Here is a 15,545-nt window from a genome sequence, read left to right as displayed (position 1 = left end):
CCATAAAACCTTACTCGCTGCATTCAACCCTCTTCCACTCTTTGAATTTTACTGTGCATCACCTCCCAATCCTGCAATTAATTAAGCCCCACTTCCATCTGAAATGCTTAAGCTCCCTTGAAGTCAGAGAATTCGCATATGTCTCTTACAGGCATCAATCTTTAATCATTCGCGTTGTGCATGAACCTCGAGGTTTGCATGTATGATGCAGACTACATCAACAGGTATAGGGAAACTCTGAGAACAGCGAGAGCATAAGTAACCAGTTTTTTTCCCCAAAAAATATAATTTACAACATCTACGTGCGCTCATGCAAGTGTTTACGTGTGAGTGCGTGTGTATTTTTTATATGAATGTTCTATGTGTTTACGTATGGTATTGGTTTGTACTTTTGACCATTTATAGAAAGCGCAATGGCCACAACCTTCAGCAGATTCATAACTGGCTAGTGAAAAGAGAGGCGAAACAACGTTTCAGTGGTCACCAATATCAGAGGGATCTAGTTCTAATGCCTTTAACAACGGATGAATCTGTGAAAGGCAATCAAATGCCAAGTAATGTTGTTAAAATTGACAACCGTTTAATTCTATCAAGAAGAAAGACTGCAAATCATTCACACAGTTTTCACTTTCTAATTAAAAAATCATGGCCTGAGTGGGCCGAGTTTATGGTAAGGCGCACTTACCCAGAGTGCTTTTCAGCGAAATCGAACTCGGGATCACTTACTTCAGAAACAAAAATTTTAACTACACGGTCAGTTCTAGAGCTAAGGAAGTGGGTGTATTATACATTTATCAAACATCTCCAGCATTCCTGATAATATTTGTCTTATGAAGGAAATACGAATATGTTTGCATGAAACTAGTGAATTGTGAAATATGAGCTAAATCATAGTGAAATTAAGAAACACGCATGTGTAGCTTTATGTGTCGCACAAAGGTTTTTATTGCTCAGCTATTTATGTTAGATCGCTAATACTGTCACTGAACTTGTTCATTCCAGCATGTGCTGGACTAAGCATGAAACATACATTTCCTTCTCCAATGATTTCGTTCGTTGGGGCACGATTTTGTTAATGGAAGCAGAATAGTGTTGCGACTTGATTTTGCTAAATGTTGCCAGTAAAAATATATCATCTTCCCCAGAAGTGATGAACAGCAAAATTGTAACCTGACAATTCTAAGTCGCCAAATTCAGTGTTTGATCTGAAACTCTCCTGTCAGCCAACACCATAAGACATCAAATAATCTTCATTGAACCAAAAAGAAATTTCTACTCAGACGCTAGATATGCTTTTAATTGTATCTAAACCTCTTCAAATCACAGCATACGCTGTGCTTGACTGTGATCTTTATATATAAAAGAGAGGTTGTGTGCTGTCGGTTTCCTACGATTTAGATTCCTAACTACTCCCACATTTTGCGGTGCAGTTTAACCAAAACCGGGTATCTTATAGTCGTGATTCATATCGACCCCTTCTGGATATTAGCGAGCGTCTACGATGAGTCTACAATTTAAAAAAAATTTACCATCAATTTTTCCAATTTTTAATGCATTTTTGGCATATATAAGGGAAGTAACTCTCTAAAAAGTTATTATTAAATCTCAGAACGTAAAAAGCTACAGTAACACCCCCCACCTTTGTGGTTAGCCATATTGAGATGGCTATTATACTTTACATCTCTAAAAATGCTTATATAGTTATTTCCCTTACAAATCCAAGCAACGCCGGGCGATACTGCTAGTTGTATCTAAACCTCCTCAAATCACAGCATACGCTGTGCTTGACTGTAATATAGGATAAGACGGCTGGAACACTTTGTGATAAATCAGGATCGATCCGGTCCTAAAAGAAAAATCTACAATTTTGTTCAGGGGGCTCTGCTTAATCGTTTACTACGTATTCTTCAAAACAGTAATACAATTTTTGAAAGCCGTTCCACATTGAAAGAAAGTTAATTATCCAATTCGATTTGAAGTGTGTATATTTTATTGTATTCGTACAATTAAAGAAATAATAAATGTTCGCCACATTTATAACGATTGCTTAACCTATATATACATACTGAGCTATAAGCAAGAAAGAATGAAAAACATTACTGCAATTTATTTAAAGCATTTCTACTGAGTTTAGAAACTCAAATAGGGTTGTACATCATCCATACACTTCTAATGTACAGTAATTACGCAAGGTCTCCTGAGCTAGTCAATAATTTACTACTCGTACTGAGATAACGGTGAACTTGTAACGCGTAGATTAATGATCCACTGCTAAAAGGAAACGCTAAATCTTTGATCACAGAATTTAATTAGATTGATAAAATCTTGTACACAAGTTGATTTTACATTCATGTTATCGGCATAAATGTGGTGAACATTGTTGCATAGTATAAATATCGCTGCTGTGCCTTTTGTTTATACAATACTATTACAGTTGTATATAGCAAGAAACTACTATTGACTTTAACGAATATTGATGTATCAACTGCACATATTGATAGTCATTTCCAATGTTGCAATAGGCAGCATTGCAAAAAGTATTGTTTTTAACAATACCCAACAATTAGCCCATCATTTATCACATCTCTTGGCAAGTGGTATGGAGTAAGCTCAAACTGCGACGTGATTTAAATTATTAATGGATGCAATTTCAATTATATATTTTCAATTTGTTATTCCTTTGGGAAGCCTTGTTCAAAGCTCAGCCCATCGTTTATCACATCTTTTGGCAAGTGGTATGGAGGAAGCTCAAACTGCGACGTGATTTAAATTATTAATCGATGCAATTTCAGTTATATATTTTCAATTTGTTATTCCTTTAGGAAGCCTTGATCAAAGCTCCAAAGCAATGATTTATCTTTTTAAGTTACGCTAAATTATATGTAAGTTCATATTAGTTAGGGTTTGCAATCTGGGTTCAGTTTTCATTCTTTATCATAACTGAAGACCGCGTTAAAGGCTGAACGTGTGGTTGGCGCTAAGCAAGCAGAGTTCACATTAATCGTTAATAGAATTTTGATTTCGTTTAATACGATAAACTATTTAAATATTTTAAAATATAACATTTTAAATATGCAATAGATATTGAAAATGAAAACATATATTGTTTTCCCTGTTATATAGCATATTGGACTGTGGATTACACGTTACAATAACCGCTACATGTTCTCTTCTGTATACTCAATATTTATCCTGTTACTCTGCTTTTTGGAGAATCTATACATTTTCAGTATATAAATTCTGCATCAATCATTAAATGAAATTCTTTATTTTGAAGTCAAAATCTGTTGAAGTTCTTCTTTTTGTGCCCTCAAATAAACTCGCTTTCAGTTCCATAATAAGTGAAGCACTATTTGGTAATTCCAATGCAGTATTACACTATAAGTTTTCTCTGTCGTGTCTCAATAGATAATAATTAGAAACTAAATATTATTAACATTCTCTTCGCAATTGCCTGAAGCAGTTCTTTCAGTTAACACAGAGTGTCTGCTTGGTGGTCCTACTTGCAACAAGTTGCAACAAAAATCTTTCAATATACACTTTGCCTTCTTCAAAAGGAACACATTGGCAAATAGATATACAATAAATATACAAAATATGCAAGCATATGGGAAAATGTCAATACTGGAACACCTTCGAACACGTATATGCTCATTTCGGGATGATTTTAGACTAAATAATGCCAGCACCTTTATTTACATTGATGATACGGCTACATGTACTTATATATACATAAAATGTCCAAGCGGTGGCATTAGTTTTAGTTCAAATTATATGAGCAATATAGATTTAGTGTCATTGTAATAAACACCATAAATACTTTCATTTTTAATACAGCTAATATGATCAAATATATTGCATTTACTTTCAGGAAATACATTTCTACGTAATGTAAACTGCCTTCTGGTTGTATCAATGCTGACAGTTTTATCTACATTCAGCAAAGAACAAGGAATTACGACAATGGTGAGTATTATCAATAAAATTTTTACTTCAGGAAACCTGGAGCTATTAAATACATACTATCACAAAATATAATCGACTGTTCTTATCCAGGCGCGTGCCTAATATTGTTGTATGCATAAAAACATATTCCAACACATTTGATTCATTTAATTCTTAGAGACCAGAACAACATTTAAAAAATTAATATTGGTTTGTGACATAGGCCTCAGATTTGCTACATTAGAACAGTCAATGACAAGGCCTCCTTAATTACCTGCTCTTTATTTGATCAATCCTGGAAGGATGAAAGGCAAAGGGGACCTCAGTAAGTTTATATTATGAAATAGCATTATAGACCTTGCTGATATTTGTTTCGGCTCATTAGATTGTGTTCTAATCACTCCAAGATTAACGTTTGCATTAATTAAAGTGTCAGCAAAGTACTGGACTGGACCGATTTAATTGTATATTCCTTCTACATCGAATATATGAATTTGAGCAACAAAAATCAATACAATGATGTTATCTTAAGCAGAAGGTCCACCAATATCGAGTGGCTTCATTTTAGTGGATAATGTCAACCCCAGTTACTAATATTCATTCGAAGGATCTCTTATCAAATTAATACAATTATAACTCTCCTTTAAAAACCCTGCTACACCGAAGAACATGTTGAGGGGCGAGCTGGCAGACACGTTAGCGCGCCGGGCGAAATGCTTAGCGGTATTTCGTCTGTCGTTACGTTCTGAGTTCAAATTCCGCCGAGGTCAACTTTGTCTTTCATCCTTTCGGGGTCGATAAATAAAGTACCAGTTTCGCACTGGGGGCGATATAATCGGCTCAATCCCTTCGTCTGTCCTTGTTTGTCCCCTCTATGTTTAACCCTTTCTGGGCAGTAAAGATATATATATATATATATATATATATATATATATATGTTCTTTTATTATTTTATTTGTTTGAGTTATTTGACTTGGGTCATGCTGGAGCAACGTCTTTAGTCGAACAAATTGACCCCAGGACTTATTCTTTGTAAGCCTAGTACTTCTTCTTTCGGGTTTTTTGCCGAACCGCTAATGAGGGGGACGTAAACACATCATCATCGGTTGTCATGCGATGGTGGCAGTAGTAGTGGTGGTGGTGATGTGTGTGTGAGGGGGTCAAACACTGGCACACAAACATATACATATATACAGATATACGACGGGTGTATTTCAATTTCCGTCTACCAAATCCACTCACAAAGGTTTGGTCGGTAAATAAATAAATTAAAAGGAATTAAGAGAGTTGGGAACCGAAAATAAAAGAAAAAAAACTAAAAATGAGACAAAAAGGTAGTCTGTTGTTTGCTGTTTTATTATTAAAAGCTAACTATTGTAAATGCACAAGTTTTGTCTCGGTAATTCATCGGTGTACCCTTATGTAAATAACATCTTCAAGCATCAATTACATTTCAAGCTCCCAATTTTATTAGGTAAAGCCATACTAATTATTTCCCATTTAATAGCGAGCTTTGTGCTTCTACCCAGGTTGTACAATACCTTTTATCTCCATTATTAAAAATAAGTACGTTGTTACTTGATCTTTGCTTAAAGCTAGTAGTCAATAATGCGAAATTCCATCTAACTAACAGTACATCTATAAACTGTGATTTTCGCTCAAACATAGCCCGTTACCGGAACATATTTTGCTTCGACAGCTACAAAGGTGTTGAATGAGATCAACACCATGCCTGCTACTAGAACGTAGGTCAGGAACTTCGTCTATATTGTTACTTATTATTCCACCAGTTTAGTAGTTTGAATATACGCTAAATCTGTGTATTAATCATACCAGTATTCACTACCGGCAATTCTAATTGTTAACCAGTCCTGTATTTATAATCTCCCCTAGGTATATATTTCTTTACTGCCCACAAGGGGCTAAACGTAGAGGGACAAGTAAGGACAGACAAAGGGATGAAGTCGATTATATCGACCCCAGTGTGTAACTGGTACTTGATTTATCGACCCCGAAAGGATGAAAGGCAAACTCGACGACGGCGGAATTTGAACTCAGAACATAACGACAGACGAAATACCTATTTCTTTACTACCCACAAGGGGCTAAACACAAAGGGGACAAACAAGGACAGACAAAGGGATTAAGTCGATTACATCGATCCCAGTGTGTAACTGGTACTTGATTTATCGACCCCGAAAGGATGAAAGGCGGAATTTGAACTCGGAACGTAACGGCAGACGAAATACGGGTACGCATTTCGCCCGGCGTGCTAACCGTTTCTGCCAGCTCGCCGCCTTCATCTCCCCTAAGTATATTTGTACCCAGAGGAGGAGCTACCAAATCATATATGTTGCAAGATCTTCGAAACTGTTGTAATCAGTATGGTTGATACTCAGCAGTAAATTCTCCACACTGAACGTTAGAGAGAAAAATGCGGAAATAGCAGTTAAAGCACATTTGGCGCAGACAATCTTACTATATGGTATGTATCGAGTGGGATTTGGCTGGCGAGGGGCAGATACATTATATAATATATCAGATGGCAATGTAAATTAAGTTATATGAAATAACAATGATGGTGAAAGTGTTTCTGTTAAAGATTTCTTTCAAGGCATTTAATCTATTCAATCTTACCATGTTTTTATATTACATGGGATATCCCATTCAGGGTATATAAAAGATTGATAATGTCCACTATATTGCAGGGCGGCGAGCCAGCAGAATCATCAGCCGGGTGAAATGCTTAGTAGCATTTTGTACGTCTCATGTTCTGAGCTCAATTCCGCCAAGATCAATTTTTGCCTTTTATCCTTTCGGGGTCGATAAAATAACTACCATTTAAACGCTGGGTCTCGATGTAATCTACTTATCTCCTCACATGAATTTGCTGGCCTCGTGCCAAAATTTGAAACCAAAATTTACTGTATTGCGTTAGACTACTTCCGTCTTATGATGCGATAATTATATTTAATAACGATGACGTCAATTGGTAGGGATCTCTCGTAAGCCGAAGAAGACCATATGTTGGGCTGTCAATATCTCTAAGCATGTATATTTCACGAGCCGAGTCGTTCGCGCAGATATAACCACAATTGAAGCATTGAACATCGATGTTTTCAGACAAGAGCAATCGCTTTGCAACATCTTCTATAGCTTCTCTTGAAGCATTGCAAACCCCACACGTCTTGAAAATTCTGCACTCCTCTGGCATGTCTTAATTTCTTATAATTTAGATACTCTATGCAATTTATCTTTCCTCTTCCAGAATAACAGAGCATATGTTGAGAGGTATTTGACTACTACTTAATTTTGCCCTTGAGGCTCAAGCTGTAGAAGTTGAACTTGAGCATCGGCCATATCGGTCTTATCAATTTGTGAGGTGTTGCAAAATTACGGTTGTGTCTCTTTCTGGAAACACGGTAGAAAAAAAAGCGACGAGGATTTTGCTTTAATTTTCTTCTATACTACAGTAGTTTTCATGTATTTAGTTGCTAACCACATGAACCCGCAAGGTCTGACTCAAGGTCTAACTCAAATTTTACCCCCTTCACATTACTTTGAGGTTGTTTTGCACTTCTCCTCTGAGTGACCCTCGGCACGACTGCCCCGTCCAAACTCAGTAAAATAACTCTTGTAGTAACCACGACGTATCATTCCATCCTTAATTTGTCAATATTTCTGCCCATTACTTTTGATCATAGTTATGAACTTACAGTTAAGCGCTACACAAGCGTGTGTTGTGTGTGTGCGTGTATATATATATATATATATATATACGTGTGTATTGTGTGTGCATGTGTGTGCGTATATATATATATATATATATATATATATGTGTGTGTGTGTGTGTGTGTGTGTGTGTGTGTGTGTGTGTGTGTGTGTGTGTGTGTGTGTTTTAAATACATGTTGTTTTTATTCGGGTGAATATTTAGTATTTAGATAGTATTTCTATTATAATCTCTTCGGTGTAAGTTTTGCATTTAATATGATACAACGGAGAAGATATAAAGCATTTGTCCATGCTACTGATCAGGAAATGGGGCCTAGTGCACGTTTATTTGCAATGAGATATCACCTTATTTAACAGATATTCCATTACTGAATATCCACAGCTGGATTGTTGTTTATTGAAATCCGTCTCGTGAATAGTATCAAATTGTGACGGTTACCTACGGATTCTAACTAGCTTGTAATTTATAATCCCGTTCCATTGATGTGATTAAATGTAAATATATACAATATAGCAAAGTATCTCTGTCCGTTTATTTTCTTGCACGTTATCTAAACGGCGGATACATCTGTATTTATTCGTAGGAGGTGAACATAGTGACAAATCACGAGACGGTAACATGCAATATATCGAAGTAAACGAGAATCGACTAATAGCTTTTGAATATTTAAATACTTGAAGCATATATTGCCGTGAGTTAGTCCATTACTATAAGGATGACGAAGACGGTATTGACCTTCTTCATAATTACAATGTAGCTGACATCTCATAAGGATATGATGATGAGGATATTGACGATGACAACGATACAGCGATTACAAAGTTTGTGATTATAATACTGACAGTAATAAAACAGTTAAGCAGAATAACAAATTTAAATGTATTTGATAGAAGGTGACATTTAGTTTTCATTTGGGTTTATGAGAATATCATTAAATGTGGTAGAATACTCTATATGTCTTTTTAAAATATATTTTTAGGAATAAATAACTTAGATGTGTTGAAAATGTCTATTTGCCAGGTTATATGTTCACTGTATGATATTGTACTCCATCAGTCGGAAATAACGTCAAGTTTCCGTCAAATTTGGCCGAATGTGAAGTATTCAACCAAAGTCAAAACGAAACGAATAAAAGAAAATTTAGTAAGTTATTAATAAAATTTTCCAGTTCCTAGTACGATTAATATACATTTGTTTTACCAAACAGTAGTACAAATCACTGCACAATCAATCTCAACATTTGCGTGATCTTTTTAGAACAACATTCAATGATGTCAGTATTGATGAAACTGCCAGAACCTTTACACATTAATGGAATCGAAAATATACAAGATGGTGACTAAAATGATATTATGTCAGCCCTTTGATGCTTCGATCTTTGAGGGGTTGGTTGAGTTTCCAACTAATGTGCAGCCATTACTCTTTTGATTTTTTATCTTATGTTCGTTATTTTAGATTCACTGAAAAATATAAACATCAAACATTAATAGTAAGTATCGTGTTGTGCTATCACCGAATCTATACACTTTTATGCACTTTTATGAATTCAGGCTAAAATAATTCAAAAATAAGTTTTCTTCACATCACAAAGTCAGATGTATGCTAGCGTATTTATTCCTGACAGTCAGCAACGCTCCGAATGTTGACCTACTTTCTGAATATCATTCGTTATAAAACACAATGAACATTTTGTGTATATTTAAGACTTGATTGAATCGAAGCATTGGGCATATATAAGAATGATTAATGAAATTTTTTAATTCCTAGGTTTGCACTAAGGTAGCGTTTCTTGTTTTTATATGAAAGATGGTATGTGAATATATTTCTATAATCTGAAGATCAAATACTATTAGGAAAAAAATGGTTATCAGTTTATGTCAAACGGCTTGTAAATATTAATCTAATATCCGCGATCTAGAGCTCATAAACCCTGCTTCTCCCAAAAGATCTACACTAGAAATTTGCATTGCACTTTGCTTAAAAACTCATGTAACGAGTATAGAAAGTGGTTCTTCCCATTTGCATGTTAACATTGGAATGGTAAAACAGCAAACATTTTGACTTAAGAAGAACAAGTATTCAACAGAAAGACTTGCTATATATATATTTTTTGTTTGATGTGAATACATAAAATGATGCCAGTCCGCTACCAAAGAATAGTTATATGGTTGAGAATATATTCATATTAGATAAGATATTTCAGTTGATTTATTTGGAGGATATTCTAAATAATAATTTCTTGCCTTGTGTATGATAATGATTTTCTTTACATCTGAAATATATTAAATGATAAGAATCATACAACCTTGTAGGCATTCTCTGAATGTAGCATCATAGCTTTAATGATACGCTACTGAAATGAAACTTCTTCACAAGAGCAGCAAGTTCAGTTGAAAAACATTTTAGACGGTAGCAAAAATTATTGTAACATTAGCTTTCCCCAACACCTAACTTATCATTAAAGAAATTCATTTACTGCCGTTTCTCTTGGTTTCAAAACTATAAACGGTGGAATGTAATTAAAAACAGTGGAATGTATTTCAATATTAAATAAATAACATAACTTATAATATAATTATATATGTAAGAAAATCGATACTAAATTTCCAACAAGAATCCAGTACTTATATATTTACGAAATTGAAGAAAATTCTTATCAAAAAATATTGGCACATGCTTATACACAAAATGTATGTACATTGAAAAGCATTGAAATTTATAAAAAAACTGATTTAAAATGTTTTTGTTGAGAAATTTGTTAGAGTAAACAAACGACAAATATATTTGCTGTGTAAAATTTTTAAAGATTTGTGTTACATATATTTATTTTCTATTCCTTTATCCCTTTTAAAGACCTTCGCTTTCATGAGAGAAAGTGTGTGTGTATGTGTGTGTGTGTGTGTGTGTGAGAGAGAGAGAGAGAGAGAGAGAGAGAGAGAGAGAGAAGGAGAGAAAGCATTTTCTGTAGAAAATGATTGGATGTATATGTGGGTGTTTGTGTATGAATGGGTGAATTGAGATGTGCCCGACTGTGTGTTTGTGGTGCATTAATAGTAATATGGGTGTGATTGATGGTTGATATTAATGTGATGGCAGTGTACTCCAACAAGTATGACACTTCACCTGCCATTAGTGTCATGGGGTTGGGAGGAGATATGTGCTTTGCTGCACCATGTCGGTTTATTACATGTTGGCACATATTAGTAACTAGTTTCAATGAACTCTATCATATTTTCTCAATTGTACTTTATTCTATACATTGTACTTTGCTCAAGGTTATTACTTGTTCAAATATACTTGAGGTATATTCGAACTCGTAAGAAAGCCATTCACTGTGTTTTGTCATGGAGTAAAATTTCTCGCTGTAGATAAATTGTGTTAATAGCAAAAAGAAAAAAAAAACAGGGTCGTTTTAGACAATTTAATCCGAAATAGACTACGTCTATAAGATGGCTAGTTTTTTTTATAGCTAGGACGCATTTGATCAATGATCTGTTCGATTGGAGTAAGCACAGGACTAAACAACAATAACACTGTTAACAGCCTAACCAATGAGACATCACTTTTGCGGTCGTTCGACATAATAGTGGTAGCCATATTTCGTCCAAATCACAAGAGAACGTCTTCTAGAATAACACTGATTACAATTGGAACACTTTGAGCATTGATATTTCCTTCAGATTCACAGGCGGCTAAACAAGTTCAATTACAACAGTACTTCAGTACAATAACCAATTTCTCTTTACTTTGGCATCTTGAAAAAAAAATTATAGACGCATTCGATGAAATAGTCTTATATGTACTAAGTTTGAAATAAAAAAAAAAAAAACTACAAAATCACGAATATTTTCAAAATTCAAGCCGTTTTCTATATTGATATTTCAACTGAATCTTGTAAGCAACTTAACATTTTAAAAGAAAAATCACTACTTTTTTACTCTAGTTTTCGAAATAGAATGTGACATCTAAAATAAGCATAGACTAATCGTGTCTATAAATACTACATTTTTTGTCAGCCATCGGATCGCAAAACGCTCCTCATGACTACAGATCGGGGAGAGGGTTATAACTTGTAAACATTTTTGAGTAGGAACCGGAAAGAGAAGTATGAACACACAATGCATGTCACATCTGGCTTTATCTCGCTGTTTCAATTATGCAGGTAACATCTTGTAACCAGTCCTATTACACTCCTATTACTGCCCTCCCAAGATATTGGAAACATTGCACTTACTAACTAATGTTCTTGCAGTTTCTGCCATTTTTATGTGAACCACATGGTTTTCCCATAATTCTCTGAAAAAAGCAGACGAATTTCATAGAATCCCAGATGCAAAACCTGTATGTTTTTGTGAGGGGCTCGAGGTGCAATAATTTTAACAACTACAAGCAACCAGAAGATATTGATATATTTTATATATATGGCGTATTAACTAAAAAAAAAACATGTAATATTCTCAATTCTTTGCCTGCCCAAAAACAATTATTCATTAACATTGCAGCAGATATTAATAATATTCATCTGGTGCTGTCTGTTTGTTGACCCTCACAACTGCGGATATTGTTCATAACTTGAAAAAGTTCAGTTCAACTGTTAAATCTCTCAACTCATCTGCAGTTGGTGGATTTGCCACTATTCCCACGGCCAACGTATCTCACATCAATGACTCTCTTATAAAATGTGCTGTTCTTAAAACAGCTGAACTTGAACTCGAACAGCTAAGATTAAACAGTTTGTTGTAAGACTTTAATAAAAATATTAGAAATTTAAATTGTACATTATTGAGTTAATGGACAGTTTCCTGCCACCGATGTATTGCTAAAGACCATCAAAAAGGAGCGGGTGCACCGCTGAGACATAAGATAGTTTAACAACTTATATGATGGTCTGCATGCTATGTCTATCACGTAGCTTTGTTGCAATTTTCTTGTTTATGGTGTGTGTAATAAACTAGACCCATGCGTTTTATATGATAGATCAATGCTAACCAACAACACTAATCATCACTATATAATAAACTTTTCTTCAGTAAAGTTTGATTTTAAAAATGTTTATTGATGTTACAAGAATTAAATTACATATAGCAATATTGTTGAAATGCACACTGAGTCTATATAATGTAGTGTACCCATTTACCTCTTACATTTCCTCAAATTTTAAATATAAGCTAAGGGACCTACGTCCAAACATCATAATATAGGTAAATCAAGTGTGGAAAAGTCTAAGAATTAATCAAAAGAAAAAAATATCTGCATAGCAACGTTACATTCAATGAAAATTTTTTTCTTCAAGTAAACTTGTAATAGTTTCATGAATAGATCATGTTAACGAGTAATATAAAGATCAATACGATAAAACGTTTACAAAAGAAAATTGAAGAAAATTTGGGTTTTGAGGCTTCCATTTGAAAGAAAATGTATTTACCCTTTTAAGTAATAAAATTTTAAGCGTTATCTATTTAATGTTGTATCATTAATTTGATATACGATCACCTGAATGTATGTGTTGCTTTTCAAGCGACATTCATGCCTTGGAAACAATTTAAATTTATTACTTATCACCTTTGAAATTCTCTTTACTGAATATACATACACGACTTTAAGTTCGGCGAACATAAAACTATCTGTATTCATGTTATTTATGTTTTAATTTTTGATTGGGACGTAGGCGAGAAAGCATATAAAAGTGTGTTAAATACTCTATTATGTTGCTTTTATTTCTCACGCACAAAAATACTACATACATAGTCTATACATATATGCAAGCATATCTATAACTGCAATATGTACATGTATGTATGCATCTATGTATATATACAGATATATATATATATATATATATATATATATATATATATATATATATATATATATAATATATATATATCTATATATATATTATATATATATATATATATATATATATATATACGAGCAAAACGCCCCTCGTCCAATAGACGGTGCTGAATCATATCTGCTGAATAAAAAGCAATAAGTGTTTTCTTTTAATTAAAAAGTAATTAAGCATGCCTTTATTTCAATGAAAGTTTTGGTTTTGTTAGACGAAGTCAAGGCATAAAAAACTTCTTGAGAAACCAAATAGTCTTTCCTTCCTTCATGCCAAGTTGGAAGAAAATATCTCTTTCGCATCTTACTTTTTGGGTCTCTTAAATACACTGCATTTTGTGGCATTATTTCAAACTTGCCGGCTTTTTTTGCGCAAACTGCACGTGTACGCGTAATATCGATCGCAGCAGCTTATGTACTTGCGCGTACAAATGCACAGTCCCACGGCTTTATCGATCGCATTCTCACCTGGAATCGATTTAAAAAATTTTTCAAGACTTATACACGCCCTGATACCGTCGGTATCTACACCTCAAATTTGAGCGCAATCGGATGAAGGATGCCCGAGATCCTAGAAGACACACAGACAGACAGACAGAACGGATTTTATATAATATATATGTATATATATAGGTATATATATGCGTTATGCATATACATGTATTTATATGCGTTTGTGTGTGTATGCGTGTTTGTGTGTGCGCATGTGAGTGTCTGTGTGTATGCGTATGTAGCTGCTCTTCATTTACATTCTTTTATTCTGCAAACACTCGAAAGACTCAAGTATATACATATATGCATATGTCTATCCATCTATCTATCTATGCGGACGACGTCACCGTCATAGTGTCTAGCCACGAGCACATCGAGCTGGTCGGCGAGACACTGAAAAACTACGAAGCGGTGTGGAGAGCGAAGGTCAGTGGCTTGCGACTAGGCACCTGGAGAGAGAAGCAAGCCATGCCGTCCACCAGCGCCTCCGTCGTGGGACGCTGGACCGACGGCCGGTTGAGTTGCTCGGGGTCTGGTTTGGTCCGGACCTCCAAGTGGAGAAGAACTGGAACGAGATAACGAGTAGGGTGGTCACTCTCGCCCGGCAATGGGCCGAGAGGAAACTGTCCCTAAAAGGTCGAGCGGAGGTGGCGAACACGTACATCGCGTCCGTCATCTACTACCGCCTGACCGTCGTACCTTGTCCCGACCCTACCATCACCAAACTACAACGCATCCTCTTTCGCTTCTTGTGGAAAGGATGCGTCCCGATGGTCAGGCGATCCATTTCCTGTCAACACCCGTTAAAAGGAGGGGGGCATGCCGTGGTTGATGATGCGCAGACACGCGCTGAGACTGCGACATCTCTGGCTCTATGTAGACGACGGTGAACAGGTGTGGTCGCCGTTTGTGAGGCACGCTTTCCCGCAGCTCGTCTCCATGACCGAACTGCAGTCGTGGATCAAAAAGAGGCCGAGGAAGGCGAATGGCACCGCGAGTGTCGCGTTGCTCTCAAGCAACTCTGCCGTCCTGGGTCGACCTTAAGTGACTTCAACACAACCAAAGCATTCTATAGGGGTTAGTGGAGGGGAGGTACGACGACGAGCTCGGGGCGAACCTGGACGTCGACGAGGAGTACCTGACCCGCCTGTTCAGGACGACTTTCGGGCCAGGGCCCATGGACAACTTCCAGAGATCCCTGCCTGGCAGTGCTACCGAGAAGCGCTACCCGTTCGGGATAAGCTCTACAGACACGGCTCGAGAAACACGGGGCCGACCTGCCCGAGATGCGGTCAGAGCGACGAAACCGTTCTGCACGCACTCGTTCAGTGTCCAACAATTTCCGACCTGGGCTTGTATCGAACAACTGCTGTCACGTGTGGGACGAGTCGGTTTATCAGCTGAGTCTATCGTCAATATTGTCACGCTCCTCCTTCAAACGGGAAGGAAGAGCTATTTTCATCATCCTTGTGGCTATGGCGAAAGAATGTATCTGGTGGACGCGTTGAAAGGATTGGAGACACAAAA

The 15,545-nt window shown here is 35.9% G+C and overlaps 1 protein-coding gene across 8 annotated transcripts in view; it reads left to right on the top strand.

Moving 5' to 3' along the window:
- The window catches only part of LOC115209866 (protein O-mannosyl-transferase TMTC4-like), a 382,774-nt gene that overhangs the window by 162,920 nt on the left and 204,309 nt on the right, over positions 1-15,545 (top strand). For 7 of the 8 annotated variants that reach the window (XM_029778443.2, XM_036501543.1, XM_036501546.1 and 4 more), the window contains 2 exons: positions 3,872-3,966; positions 8,700-8,822. In XM_029778443.2, the coding sequence (XP_029634303.1) occupies positions 3,872-3,966; positions 8,700-8,822 (218 nt within the window). The remainder of the gene's footprint in view (positions 1-3,871; positions 3,967-8,699; positions 8,823-15,545) is intronic. The other variant, XM_036501547.1, reaches the window with a different exon arrangement.

This window comes from Octopus sinensis, linkage group LG3 (assembly GCF_006345805.1).
Source record: "Octopus sinensis linkage group LG3, ASM634580v1, whole genome shotgun sequence".
Taxonomy (NCBI): Eukaryota; Metazoa; Mollusca; class Cephalopoda; order Octopoda; family Octopodidae; genus Octopus; species Octopus sinensis.
This window is presented reverse-complemented; position numbering and strand designations above follow the sequence as displayed.